The sequence below is a fragment of the Bubalus kerabau genome, chromosome 8 (assembly GCF_029407905.1).
Source record: "Bubalus kerabau isolate K-KA32 ecotype Philippines breed swamp buffalo chromosome 8, PCC_UOA_SB_1v2, whole genome shotgun sequence".
NCBI lineage: Eukaryota > Metazoa > Chordata > Mammalia > Artiodactyla > Bovidae > Bubalus > Bubalus kerabau.
Genome location: NC_073631.1, coordinates 33370589 through 33385772, shown reverse-complemented (window position 1 = coordinate 33385772; position 15184 = coordinate 33370589). Strand labels below are relative to the sequence as shown.

The 15184-nt window shown below is 40.4% G+C and overlaps 1 protein-coding gene across 11 annotated transcripts in view; it reads right to left on the bottom strand.

Moving 5' to 3' along the window:
- The window catches only part of DNAH11 (dynein axonemal heavy chain 11), a 367742-nt gene that overhangs the window by 189704 nt on the left and 162854 nt on the right, over positions 1–15184 (bottom strand). For 10 of the 11 annotated variants that reach the window (XR_008717731.1, XR_008717733.1, XM_055589961.1 and 7 more), the window contains 2 exons: positions 6018–6168; positions 2365–2496 (listed from right to left, as the gene is read on the bottom strand). Coding sequence is in view for 9 of the 11 variants with exons in the window: in XM_055589961.1 (XP_055445936.1) it covers positions 2365–2496; positions 6018–6168 (283 nt within the window). In the remaining 2 variants the exon portion in view is untranslated. The remainder of the gene's footprint in view (positions 1–2364; positions 2497–6017; positions 6169–15184) is intronic. The other variant, XM_055589963.1, reaches the window with a different exon arrangement.

Here is a 15184-nt window from a genome sequence, read left to right as displayed (position 1 = left end):
GCTGTATACCATCACCCTGATTATTTAACTTATATGCAGAGCACATCATGCAAAATGCTGGGCTGGATGAAGCACAAGCTGGAATCAAGATTTCTGGGAGAAATATCAATAATCTCAGATATGCGGATGACATCATCCTTATGATGTCTGTTTATGACATCCTTATGATGTCATCCATTTGTTTCTTTTCAGAAAGCAAAGAAGAACTAAAGAGTTTATTGATGAAGGTGAAAGAAGAGAGTGAAAAAGCTGGCTAAAACTCAACATTCAAAAAGCTAAGATCATGGCCTCCAGTCCCATCACTTCATGGCAAACAGATGGGGAAAAAATGCAAACAGTGACAAACTTTATTTTCTTGTCCTCCACAATCACTGTGAATGGTGACTGCAGCCATAAAGTTAAAAGACATTTGCTCCTTGCAATAAAAGCTATGAACAACCTAGACAGCATATTAAAAAGCAGAGACATTACTTTGCCTACAAAGGTCATCTTTAGTCAAAGCTATGGTTTTTCCAAGAGCCAAAGAATGGATTCCTTTGAACTCTGGTGCTAGAGAAGACTCTTGAGAGTTCCTTGGACTACAAGGAAATCCAACCAGTCAATCCCAAAGGAAATCAACTCTGAATATTCATTGGAGGGACTGATGCTGAAGCTGAAACTCCAATACTTTGGCCACCGGATGGGATATGCTAAACTCATTGGAAAAGACCCTGATGCTGGGAAAGACTGAAGGCAGGAGAAGTAGACGGTAACAGCTGATGAGATGGTTGTATGGCATCTCCAACTCAATGGACATGAGTTTAAGCAGACTCTGGGAGGTGGTAAAGGAGAGGGAGGCCTGGCATGCTGCAGTCCATGGGGTAGCAAAGAGTCAAATGACTGAGTGACTGAACAACAACAATACTTATATGTGGAAATATTTTAGGGAAGCCTGGAAGACTTATGCCATCTATTTTTAATTCAAAGATTCAGGGGTGTCCATAGAAGCACTTATGGCCCTGAGAGATCCTGAGGCACTACGGATAGCCCTTGGAGACAGACATACATGAGTGGGAATCCAGATATTGTCATCGGCTATCAGTCAAGTTACTTTGCCGGAGTTTTACTTTACCTGCATCGTGATGATACCTTGAATTACTGTAAAGATAACAGGAGAAAATCTATTCACAGACGTGCAAAGAAGGGATTAGATATGTAAATTTCTAAAGGAGAAAAACTCCTACTTTGTACTTTGACAAGTCTAAGCAATTTGTGTGTGTGTGTGTGTGCGCACATGTGTCTATGCAAGTTCTTAAGTGTTTACCGAAAAGAAATCAGAAGTCACAGACCATGCTAGGAATGTTGTATAGGCGTGATAGCCTCGCTTTAGGCCAAAGGAAAGGACAGTGGAAAGGAAGCAGCCTGGGGTTGATTATAGCTCATGAGGACTACCCTAGGGAATGTGTGAGACTAGGCAGAAGTAAGAGGAGTAGAGATCTGGAAACCAATGAGCAGGCTATTATGTGCTATGGATTGAACTGTCTCCTCACCAAAATCACATGCTGCAGCCTTAATCCCCAATGTGGTAGTATTTGGAGATGGGCCCTTTGGGAGGTATTTATATTGAGATGAGGGCCTGAGGGTGGGTCCCTCATGTTGGGATTAGTGCCTTTACACAAAGAGACTCAAGAAAGCATTTTATCTTTCTGCCTTGTGAAGACACAGAAAAAGGCATCTGTCTGCAAGACACGAAGAAGGTCCTCACCAGAACTTGACCATGCTGGCACCTTGACCTTGGACTTGTAGCCTCCAGAACTGAGGGAAAGTTAATTTCTGCTGTTTAAGACACCCAGAGCATGATATTTTATTACAGCAGCCTGAGCCAAAACAATGTGATAGCTCAGAGCAAGCTAAAGCTGATACACTCCTGAATTAAGGCTGTAGGGATACAGACAAGGGGACAGACGTGACAGCTACTTTCTATACAGGATGTAGATGGAAGAATGATGTCTCCCAGGTTTTTAACCAGAGCAACTGGGAGAAATGTATCACTGAGGAAAAGGTGCAAGAGGAACAGCACAGACAGGTGAGGGGCAGATGCAGCACCCTGTCTCGGGCACACTGGGACACTGCTGGTGTTGACCTGGAACCTTGAGCTCTGAAGAGAGATCTGGTGGAAGACTATGGACCTGGCCTTGTCAGCCAAGGAAAGCACCACCAGCCTCAATGAGCTTGCCTGACAATGTACAAGCTTAGGAGTGAATAGGGCTAGTAGGGTAGCTTTATGATACTTACATATCCCAAAACCCCCAAACTCACAGGGATCACATATAATAATATTTTTCTCCAAATAAAACTAGTTCTGTAAACTATTTCTACACATACCTGATCTTGTAGCAGAGTGCCTCCGAATGCCCAGATACAAGCAAAGACAAAGTAGACCTCATAAACTTCCTTTGGGCTGTCAGAAGGTACATTTTCAGGAGTCAATAAACACTCCAGAAGAGTACAAAGAGTCTAAAGAAAAAGAAAGACCCATTCTTTCAGGGAAACAATTTTTTTTTTTTTTAATAACCAGTGAAGAAAATTCACAGGACTTAGGAATAAATCCTCTGTAAGAGATGTTATGATTTTCCCCAGCTCTGTAATGTGCTATCCTGGGAGATGCATAAATGACTGCCTTGGGTTTCTGAGTTGGCAATGGAACCCCTTGGCCACTTTCAACCAGAAGTATCTTCTATGTAACAACAAACTATCAAAAAAAAAAACCCCTATTATCATAAATTCTCCAATTAATAATTACTATAATAAAGAGAAATACACATTAAAAACAAACAAGGGGGATACAGCTGTGCTGTCTTTTTTTAATAAGTAGTGAGTCCTTCTATACGCAGGACTCTATAACCCACTTTCTCACTTAAAAACAAACTAAAGGCGTTTTTCTCTCCAGCACGTGTTGCCCTACAACATCACTGGGAACGAAGGCACGAGGTGGAAGGGATGTGTGACTATTGCCCTCGAGTAGACATTTAGATAACTCACTTTCCCTTCATTCTCTGGCAGCTGTTTCCCCCACCTGTTGTCATAAATTTAGAAAGTCAGACAGGCTGCCCTTAGCTTGTGGCATTTTTTGGACGTGAGACTACATCTAACTCTGGAAGAAATGCTATTCAGGAACTTGCTCTTCAGATCCTCCATGTGAAAGGGCTCCATCGGTCTGACATTCCCTCCACGTCCAGGGCAATGAGGTCAGTAACAAAGGGAATACGGCCTTTCTCGTGTGAAATAATAACCATGACGAACATGCTTTTTAGCTTGCACAAAAATGGTTGTCATGAATTAGCACTGTTGCAGACCCTCAAAACTCAGGAGACCCTTCCCCCAGCTTTCGGAGGCAGTGGTAGATGTTTATCAATATCACGCACACAGCAGGGAAAGCTGTAACAAGGCAAGTCATGTGCGTGTGTCTCCCTCCCAATCCTGAGAGGCAGGGAAAATGGTAATATGGAAAATTGGTCCTGGCATACGTTGGAAGAGGTTTTGAAAATTTAATTAGTTGAGCACCTGTCACATTTTCATTAGGAAAAAAAAAAAACTTTATTGGAGGATAGTTGCTTTACAACCTGTCATTTTCTCAATCTCTCTCTTGATTTCCATTATTTTATATTGTGCTGTGCTTGCTACTTTAAAATAATCTTCTAATCAAATAAAATTCACCAATTTGTTGTCAAGAAAAATCATGTAAAACCCTGAGACTTTGCTATTCCTGAGTAGAAGCCATGTTGGTCTAAGCAACTGTTAAAATCAAAATGAAAAAGACTAAAAGGTGTCAAAATGATGTCATCCACTGACCTGAACATGCTAAGAACTCGTACGAGTTTTCTATTTTCTCCCAAACACAGTACTTGGAAAACATTTTAAGCTCTGCACCAGCAATTAATATAATCACACCTTGGTGTGTATTCTGAAAGAGTTAAAACACCTTAACAAATGCAAAGCAAGAAAGTTTCATATACTGGAAAACATAGTACATTAATTTTGTACAGTGGCCTTTTAAAAGAATGAAATGATACCATTTACAGCTACATGGATGGACCTAGAGATTATTGTACTAAGTGGAGTTAGACAAAGAAAGGCAAATACATGGCATCACTTACATGTGGAATCTAAAGTACGACACACATGAACTTATCTATGAAGTGGAGACAGATTCATGGACTTAGGGGACAGACTTGTGGTGGCCAAAGCGGGGGCGCAGTAGGAGGGATAGATTGGAGTTCAGGATTAGCAGATGCAAGCTAGTATATGTAGAATGGATGAACAATAAGGTCCTAATGTCTAGCACAGGGTGTGTGTATGTGTTAATTGCTCAGTCATGTTTGACTCTTTGTGACCCCATGGACTGTAGCCTGCCAGACTCCTCTGTCCATGGAATTCTCCAGGCAAGAATACTGGGGTGGGTTGCCATTTCCTTCTCCAGGGGATCTTCCTAATCGGGGGATCGAACCTGGGTCTCCTGCATTGCACACAGATTCTTAACCACCTGAGCCACCAGGGAAACCCCGCCAGGCTCCTCTGTCCATGGGGATTCTCCAGGCAAGAACACTGGAGTGGGTTGCCATGCCCTCCTCAACTCAATTACAGTAAAAAATAATCTCTTTAAGCAAGTCTCTTGTACACTCATTTTTGTCTTTAATTTTTTCCCTTATAAGCAGTCACAGCAAAGAGATGACTTTATGCAATAGCAGCCAGAAAGGAGTTAAGGATAAAATGCCATTTCTGAATACTACAAAAAGAGGAAGTGAAAGCAAAAATCATATTAATTCCTACTGACCTATTTTCACACTACTCTTAAATGAAAAAGTTCACACCACAGAGAAACACAAATATACAAGTCAACTTGAGAAAGAACACGATACTTGCTTTTTGCAAGTATTACACCAGAGGAAGTCTAATTAGGCTAACCACATAATTAATTCATTATGAATAAATTCAGACCTGCTTTCAGAAATAAATTATACCTCAGATAATTACTGGTGAAGACTATCGTTTACTTAATTGGTGTGCGAATTATCCAAAAACCTGAACTTTCTCTTCTTATTATGCTTGTGACTTTCTAATTTAGCGTCAAACAAATTCTGTAATAGTAACTACACAGTAACAAAGTACTTCAAAACCAATTTTGCTCCTAAAGAGAAACAAATAAAGGTTTCTAATTGTAAACCTTCCGTGAAGTTTTATACTTGTAAAGGCTGGGGGATCGTTTTTCCTCACACTGAGATTAAGATCACAACCTTCATTTCTGTGTGCCCTGCATTATCTTCATTTGCTGTCATGACAACGTATCATACATACTCTTCACTCTTAGCAGCTGTCTGACAATAAGGATCTGAAAAAAAAAAAACCTATCCCTGAAATATTATGAACTCTTCATCTAGACTGACCTGGACTTGAGGACTATTCTGGGGAGGGGGGAGTAAAGAAAGGGAGGAAAGAATGGGAGGTCTGTCAGGCCAGGTGGGGTAGGGGTTGGTTCTTCAGGTGATATTCAGTAGCTTTCTCTTACTCACTGGTCAAAATCTTTAATTGCATGAATTTACGGTTTTTAAAAAACACACTGAGCACCTTCTCTGGGCCAGCTGCTTAGGAAACAGAAAAATAAATGAAGCTGTTACAACCCTGTTCTTACTTCATGCAAATATATTTGGGAAAAACACAATGATGCAATGATACATTTGGTGCCTACTGTGTGCTTGGCATTATGGAAATCTCTGGAGATATACAAATGATAAAAGGTGGCTCCAGGGCTCTAGTTCACAGTCTAGTAAGAGAAACAGACCACAAACCCAAACGGTCAAGGCACATGACAGGCATGTGATAGAGGGCTGCCAAAAGCACAGGGGAACGTGGGGGCTGGCGGGGTGTGGGGCAACCTAATCCTTCCAGAAACCACTTCATGATTTTGAACAAGCAAGAACTTCTTTTTTGATCAAACCAAATCAGGACTACTGTGTGAAACAGAGATACCCAAGACGAACCTGCACCAGGCTGCTCTCTGGAATTGAAGTGATGGTTTTAAAGCTTGTTCTCAGCTTTTCCAAGCAGGCAGGAACGTATTTATCAAAAAGAATCGTTAAATTGGCCTTTTCTGACTGATGCCGCCTTCTGTCTATCCAACTGGCCACATACCTGAAAAAGAACACAGAAAGGCTTTTATTGAGCACCAGGCTTGAAAAGCAGAAATTCACGTACTCAAAAGCTTCCCCCTTCAACACAGCTTGGTCCAATACTTCAGGGACATGTTGAGTGGGTTCACTCTATTTCTCAAATGGCAAATATTTTAAAATGACCCTTTATACACTTGTTTTAATGGCCATTTTTACCCAGATGAAAAGAATGTAAAAGAAACTACTAACAGCACTTAGAAACCCAACATAATAGAGGATAAGTAGGCCATTACCGAGCATTTATAAGGAAGTATAGTTTGTCATTTCCTAGAGCACTGAAACTATTTTCAGAGGGTAGGCTTTATTTATGAAAACAGCTTGGGGTTTTTCTTGATTAAAATTGGCGTCGATTTTTTAGTAATGAAAAATCAGTTACAAATAAAAAGGCGAAAATTTCATAGGGACCATTTCCAAGTCCCTCCTGTTCACTGGACTGAACGTAACTCTAACCTGAGAGCTGACAATGTGGTTCCTGTGTGTGTGCTCAGTTGCGTCCAACTGTCTATAGCCCCATGGACTGTAGCCCACCAGGCTCCTCTGCCCAAGGAATTTTCCAGGCAAGAATAATGCAGTGGGGTGCCATTTCCTACTCTAGGGGATCTTCCTGACCCAGGGATCAAACCCTCATCTTCTGCTTGGCAGACAGATTCTTTATCACGAGCATCACCTGGGAAGCCAATAAGTGGCTCTAAAATGGTATCTCACCCTTGGGTACAGGTGTATAAATCTGAAGCTTATAAAATGTTACCACTTACATTCATATTTCTAACATTAATAAAATAATGTTTGTCAATAAAATGAAACATGACTTAGTTGCACCCACAGTAGTCTCTGGAAAGAAACTGTATGATATGACATGAAAAATAATTGCTCAAAGAGTTCTCATCAAACAAGAAACAGTGGTCACAAATCCATGTAGCTGCCACCAGAGACAGTGCAACCAGATCAATGACAGCTGTACCTTATTTTAAGCAAATCAGACTGCATATTTTTAATATCAAAAGAAATTAAGGCAAAATGATTATCTCACAAAGGCTCCCTCTGATAATCATAGAGCTTCATGTGGGGTTTTATTAAATATTCAACTATCTATACACTATTGCTAGATTTATGAACTATCAACTATTACAACTTTTTCAGGTCAAAGAGGAATGATTTTCAGCTGAAGTTCAGTTGCATGATGGTAACTGAAAGGTCACTTCTGGTGCTCTCTGAGTTACATCCAGTGGGTGCCACAGAAGAGTGGAATAATGGAATATGGTTGCTAGGTACTCAGAATGAAGGCCACACCTACCCCTTAGCTACTCTTTTTATTCTACACACACTGGCAGAACTGAAGTCTCAGTATCCAGAGCTTTTTTTGGTGGGGTGCAGGGGGTATTATTTAGGGAGATGCGGCTGAGTCAGACTGCCCGGATCTTTATCCTTCCTTTAACTCTGTTTCCTTGGGCAGGTTAGTTAATGTCTCTGTGCCTCTAGTTTCCTAACTGGCAATGGAGATGATGATGACATGCTTTTCCTAGGGTTGCTCTGAGGAGCAAATGAGTCCTCATGTATTAAGTGCTTAGATTACTAACTGACATATAACAAATTTCCAATCAGTGATACTCATCAGCACAGAGTTGGTGTAATTGGGAGAACTGGGTTCAGATCCTGGTTTTGCCCCTCTGCGCATCTCCTAAAGGTAGCAGTGTCCTGCAGGGCAGGCAGTGCTCTGTTGGGTTTAAGAAATTCTACCCCAACTCCCCACCTCTGTCTTTGGTCTCTGTGGTGGCAGAAGGCTACGCAGGGCTAACTAGGAGCTGCAGCCTCAACAAAGCCACAGAAGGGGGAAATGGGCTTTGCACTTAGGTAATAGCTACTTCATTAACCCTCACTGGCAGCAGCCAAAGTCTCAAAGGGAAAGCCCACCAGGCCCAAGAGCAATGATGCTGTTGTACAAATTATGTCCACAAAAATGAAAGTGAATTCAATCAAACCAGGAGATGTGGTAAGAGTTGAAACTGATTGGAGGCAAACAAACAAAAAAAGAAACAAAATGGCCTCTGCTAGCAGTCAACCACAGCATATAGCACTGGAAGTTAAGAAAAAAAAAGGGTCTATATTGTTAACTGTGGACATTTGAAAATACTATGTATAAATTACTGCTAAATTTAGTAAACATTAAAAGGCAGCAAATTATCTTCAGCAATGGAAAAACTGAAGCTATAGATCTATGCTATTGGCAATTCCTTCCACCCTATTTTATAAAAGATGCTGTAGATTTGAATATGGCCAAATGAAACACACTGCTACCACACAACATACAAGTAAAAACATCATATATTTATTCCTTACCTACGTATGAGTTCACCCACGTCACTGCCCTTGCCTCAGGAAATAGCTACCTTAGTGCAACAGATGCCTTAATGCATCACCTTAACGCTAATGTCTAGGTCACTAACAGAGAATCTTTGGCTCGTGGCGCCTGCAAATCTGTTCCATATAGGCACCTGTGCTGCGCCTCCTCCTTCTCCAGAAGTCTCATAGGTACATCACTCCTATAGGAACATCACAGAAGTCTACAGCCCTGTAGCTGAGAAACTATAAAGGCAGCCAAAGTTTTCAGGCTTCTGAAGATATTATTTATTTATTACTCTAAGTCTGGCATTGGGATCCCATCCTACAGCACAATAGGAATTCAGAGCTCTCTATAGTTTGCCCCTCGTGGCAAGATTTTGGTTTTCTATCATCCATGGGGGCCTAGAAAACAGCAGAAGCTGAAAAGGACCTACAGATCAGCAGTGTACATTGATGACTTCTGAATCTGTATGTTTACAAGTACAGAATCCAGAGATGAAAGGATGGGATTGTAGGGATAGAAGACAATAAGCTCATCCAATATGGGTGAGTGAATGAGTGAGACAAAGGTAGAATATTTTCAACTAAATTATTAGAGAAATGCAAATCAGAAGTACAATGAGGTACCACCTCACACCACTCAGAATGGCCATCATTAAAAAGTCTACAAATAGCAAATGCTGGCAAGGATATGGAGAAAAGGGAATCTTTCTACATTATTGGTGGGAATGCAAATGGGTTCAACCACTATGGAAAATAATATGGAGGTTCCTCGAAAAAAACAAAAAATAGAATTGGCATATGATCCATCAATCCCACTCCTGGGCATATGTCAGGAAAAAACTAAATTTTGAAAAAAAAATACATGCACCCCTATGTTTATAACAGCACGATTCACAATAGATAAGAAATGGAAACAAGCTAAAAGATCATCCACAGATGAATGGATAAAGAAGATGCAGTGTGTGAATACACACACACACACACACACACACACACACACAATGAACAGTACTTAACTGTTAAAAAGAAAAAGAAAGGATGCCGTTTGAGGCAACATGGATGGACCTTAGAGGTTATTATACTAAGTGAAGTAAATCAGAAAGATAAAGACAAATATATGATACCACTTACATGTGGAATCTAAAATAGGACATAAGTGAACTTATCTATGAAATAGAAACAGACTCACAGACACAGAGAATGGACTGGCTGCCAAGGGGGAAAGAGGGCGGGAGGAATGTTTGGGGTTGGCAGATGCAAACTATTATATATATGTGTGTGTGTGACTGAATCACTTTACTGTACACCTGAAACTAACAACACTATAAATCAACCATACTTCAAAAAAATCAAGTTTTTAAAAGAAACATTTTCAACTAAAGTAACAGAGGGAAAAGTATGATCTGAAGTTGTGGCTCCCAAAAGTTATCTTCCAGGCATCAGACAAAATTTCAGAAATAGTCCTGCCTTTTCCTATCATTGTGTACAAGCTATGCAATACACAGTTTGGTAGATCCCATTTTCAGTTATGCTCACTTTAAATAATTATAAATGAATTTAATTATTCTCTGTTTTTCTGTGCATTTTATTCCTCTCTACTAGGAAAAATTCTCACTGATGATAATTTTTAGAAATTTACTTCTAATTTCTCTCAAGATCTCAACAGATGTAGGAGTCTTTCAGTAAACTTACTTAGAACTCAGAATTAAAATAGTATTTGATCCAGCTAGTCACTTACTGATATGATTTTAAGGATTTTGTTTGACTTATCTGTAAAATGTGGACATAAAATTATGCATTTAAATAGCTCAGTGAATTTTAACAAAAAATGTTCTTAGCAGGTTAAGTAATAAGAGCAATCTATTTATTCCTCAGTTGGAACATAGTATTTCATAATCTCCTCTATCCAAAATATCAGTTTCCACATATGAATTAAGAAAATATATTTCCTAACTCTGGACACTAAAGGTTCTAGAAGCAATGACATACCAGTGGCAATGAGCACTCTAGCATCGTATCTTGGATTCTAAATACTACTCCTTAGACAACTCCTGGCTCCTTGGAGAAATGGCTGAATGGAGTGTAGGGGAAGGAAAGTCTGAGATGAGCCAGAAGCATCTGGCTCAGCTAGAAAGCAAATATAAAAGAACATGGAAGGCGTTCCTGCTGGCAAAATTTAGGACAACTTGAGCATGCAAAAGAATACTGTTGGCAATGATTCATAATCCACTGGACTAAGATAAACAAGAACCCATGAATAGAAAATGACACTCCCCAAAAAGAAAAAGGAAGGGGGAAGAGAAAAAAGAGAGAGGAAGTGAGGAAAAAGAGTAGAAAGGAAAAATACAAATAGTTTCTTTTTTACTAAAAAAATGTCACTTAATACACAGAGACAGAAAGGTGGACCCACATTGCAACCACTTTGCAACTATCAGTCTTTGAAATATCTGGCTTCTTCTCTTCAAAACTCTAAACATCAGGAAAGGAAAAGGTGGATACATATTCTAGATTAAAGGAGAAGAGAGAGATAAGTAAGTGCAATGCATGGTCCTTGTTTTGATGTTGGATTTAAAAAAAAAAGAAAAAGCTACAGAGGAAATTCCCAGAGAAGCTGGGAAATTTTGAAAAGTCACTGTTTTGATAATATTATAACAAAGATAAATTTCTTAGGTATGTTTATTGGAATTATGTTCATGTAGGACCCACTCTAGTTCTTAGGGAGGAACTGTCAATGTCTCCAACTCACTTTCAGATAATTCAGCAAAAATAAAAGTAGACAATTTATGTCTGTCTCTGCCTTTGAGAGGGAGTGTATGTACAGCCAAAGAGAAAGTAAATTGGGTAAAATTGTAAAAATTGATAACTGTAGGAGAAGACTGCATGGTTATACAATGTACTACCTACCACCTTTTTAACTTTTTTAATATTTTTTAACACTTTCAAATTAAAGAGTTGGGGGAAACTGAGACCTTAGATATTGGTTTTGGAAATTACATTAATGATTATTTTGATCTCAGAGATAATTATGGATTAAATGAGTCAATACATGTAAAGATATCATATTTTTAATATTATGACATTAAAGTAAGGTAATAAAGTATCTGATAATACGGTGTAAAAAAATACCCCTCCCAATTGAAATAGTCACTTTTTCATAGTACACTGAAACTTTCTGGCAGTAGGAGGTAAAAATGTAAAAATATCCTGTACAGAGGATGCCCACTATTACGGATAATGACCTGGATAGACCCTTTAGTCACACAAAGGAAGATGAAAATCTACCCATTGATCTTAATTAGAACCAAACCTCCATAAAAACAAAATCTAATGGTAAAGAGGGGTTTAACTTTCTCAAGAATGCAAATTGGGTGACTCTTCTGCCATCCTATGATCTCTGACATACTAGATGAAAGTCCTTCTTTAACTGGGGATTTAGACAGCCTCTGTTAGCACAAACTCCATATGTTACTGAGACAATTACAGAGACCTTGGGAACCGTGAGATTTACTACTGAAATCAGACCACACCAGTGGGGGTGAGGGGTCTTATGAATGAAATGGGGTACCAGGACCGCCTCTGCTCTCTGCATGGGAAGGTCAAGGGACACTGGAGATTCTTCTTCATCTAGCCCCCAGTTAACAGAAATGGCCTAGGAGCCAGTCAAAATCCTAGATGGAGAAAGCAGCTGTTAGTCCAAGAAGAACTCTCCATCTTAGACTTTAAAAATCAGTCCTTCCCCTAGCTTCACAGAAACCTGAGTATGGCTCTACTTGACTGTTGAGTTAGAGGATGAGACTTTCAGTAGACAAATCAGGACACAGAAAAGTAGCCTGGAGAAGTGCATGAGTCAGGAGTCTGGCAGGGAACAGAAGTCATCCTTGAATCAGGATAACAGAGAAGGATCAATAAAAGGACTATTGGGAAAGGAAAAGGGCTACCAGAACCTGGAAGTAAAGAATCTCATGGAGAGATTTAAGAGGACCTTCTCAGGTGGCTCAGTGGGTAAAGAATCTGCCTGCAAAGCAGGAGATGCAGGAGACACTGGTTCCATCCCTGGGTTGGGAAGATCCCCTGCAGGAAGGCATGGCAACCCACTCTAATATTCTTGCCTGGAGGATCCCATGGACAGAGGGGCCTGGTGGGCTACAGTCTACAGGGCTGCAAAGAGTCGGACACGACTAAACATGCACGCACGCTGATGAAGGACAGTCATCCTGTCGTAGTCCTATGGGGAGGGAGCAGGAGGAATGAAGAGATCTCACTCTCCTTTCTCCCCCTCATTTCCTGTCAGCACTCCCCATTGTCCAAACCAACCAGAAGCCAGAGGGCAAGGAACATACTGATGTGGTCCACACAGGACAGCCACTGGGTGCACAGAGCAGGGTGGAGGGGTAAGGAGAAGATAACCGACACAAGAAGCATACCGTCACCAGCACTGTTCACGTGCAGAGCACAGATGTTTCCACAGCACAGAGTGGGAATATGAGAGAAGGTGACAAGGGACCACCAGAATAAATGATGGAAAGTGTAAGCATCTGAAAAGTAAGCAAGTGGGCACAATAAACTTGTTCTAAATCAAAGTATCACCGCTTTGTTCACATATGCATATTATATAAATATATATACACACACACATATGCTCACTAAATGATATACTGACACCTAAGTGCTCCACGTGAGCTTTTATTATTTATTCACTTAGTCAACAAATGTATGTATTTACATGTGCAAGCCATGAACAAGGCAATGTCCAACTAAAAATGACAACTGCATAAAGGTGCTAATTTATTTTAGATTAGCCTAATTAATTAGCACTAAATTTAATCACTAATATTTTCTTCAAATAGTCAAATACAATTTTAGCTTTTTGACATCTAAGATTAATAGTTCAGTTCAGTTGCTCAGTCATGTCTGACGCTTTGTGACCCCATGGACTGCAGCACGCTGAGCTTCCCTGTCCATCACCAACTCCCGAAGCTTGCTCAAACTCATGTCCATTGAGTCAGTGATGCCATCCAACTGAAAGGTTGTTGTTGAATCACGCGAATACACCAGGATTCTTGGCTCCCGGAGGAGAAGAATTCAATCCGGGGCCAGAGACAAGGCTTGATTGCTCAGAGCTTTTGTGTAATAAAGTTTTATTAAAGTATAAAGGAGATAGAGAAAGCTTCTGACATAGGCATCAGAAGGGGGCAGAAAGAGTACCCCCTTGCTAGTCTTTAGCTGGATGTTATATAGTCACTAGCAGTCTGTTAATGAAAGAAAGGAATGTCTTATGATTCAGAATAGCACCAGGCCCCTCGCCCATAAGATGCATTTTGGGATAATCTTGGGCCATAAAATAATTAACTTGAATCTTAAAGAAGGGCAGACCACCATACAAATAGTTTCATTTACATAGATTAGGGGAACAATATCTGAGTATAACATACTGGTTTGTCAAGTAGGTTTTGGGCCAAGAGGCGGAACCGACTTGGAGACAGAGTTTGGGGTAAAGGCTTAGTACATTAGCATAGCTTAAGACAAACATTTCCATAAGAAAAAGGCATTGGTTATCTCTAGGCTCAAGAATAGCTAACTTCAGGTGAAACCAGGTGTCATTATGGCAACACAGTATTTTAAGAGAAACCTCTCTTTAAATTTGTATAGAGAAGGAAAAAAATATTGTTAGTTTGTTTCCTCCTGCCGCTTAAGAGAGATAAAAATGTCTGACACTTGCAGGCTATTTCCTCCATTTGGAGACCCCTCTCTCCTTGGGGACCCCTATACTCCCTATCAACTTGCCTAGGAACTGACTCTCTCACAACCATCTCATCCTCTGTCGTCCCCTTCTCCTCCTACCCTCAATCTTTCCCAGTATCAGGGTCTTTTCCATACAGCTGCTGAGCAGACGACCCACAAACTGCAGAGCAATTATACCAAAGAAATTCTCGCACTGTTAAGAAAGTTCTTGGACCAACAACAGATTTCCCAACCTGAGGATCCAGCAAACGGGACAGAGAATCCCCAGGGAATTTGACTTTGGAGGCCAGTGGGATTGGATCACAGAACTTCCACAGGACTAGGGAAACAACCCTTGGAGGGTAGAAATAAAACCTTGTATGCACCAGGAGCCAGGAGAAAGGACCACTGTCCCCACAACAGACTGAGTCAGACTTGCCTGTGAGTGTTCAGGAGTCTCTGGTGGAGGTGTGGGTTAACAGTTCGGCCTCAGGCCAAACAACACAGAGGGAACACAACCCCGCCCATCAACAGAAAATTGGATTAAAGATTTACTGAGCATGGCCCAAACACCCTCTTCCAACAACACAAGAGAAGACTCTACACATGGACATCACCAGATGATCAACACTGAAACCAGACTGATTATATTCTTTGTAGCCAAAGATGGAGAAGCTCCATACAGTCACAAAAACAAGAATGGGAACTGACTGTGGCTCAGATCATGAACTCCTTATTGCCAAATTCAGACTTAAACTGAAGAAAGTAGGGGAAACCACTAGATCATTCAAGTATGACCTAAATCAAATTCCTTACAATTATACAGTGGAAGTGAGAAAAAGATTTAAGGAACTAGATCTGATAGAGTGCCTGATGAACTATGGATGGAGGTTCATGACACTGTACAAGAGACA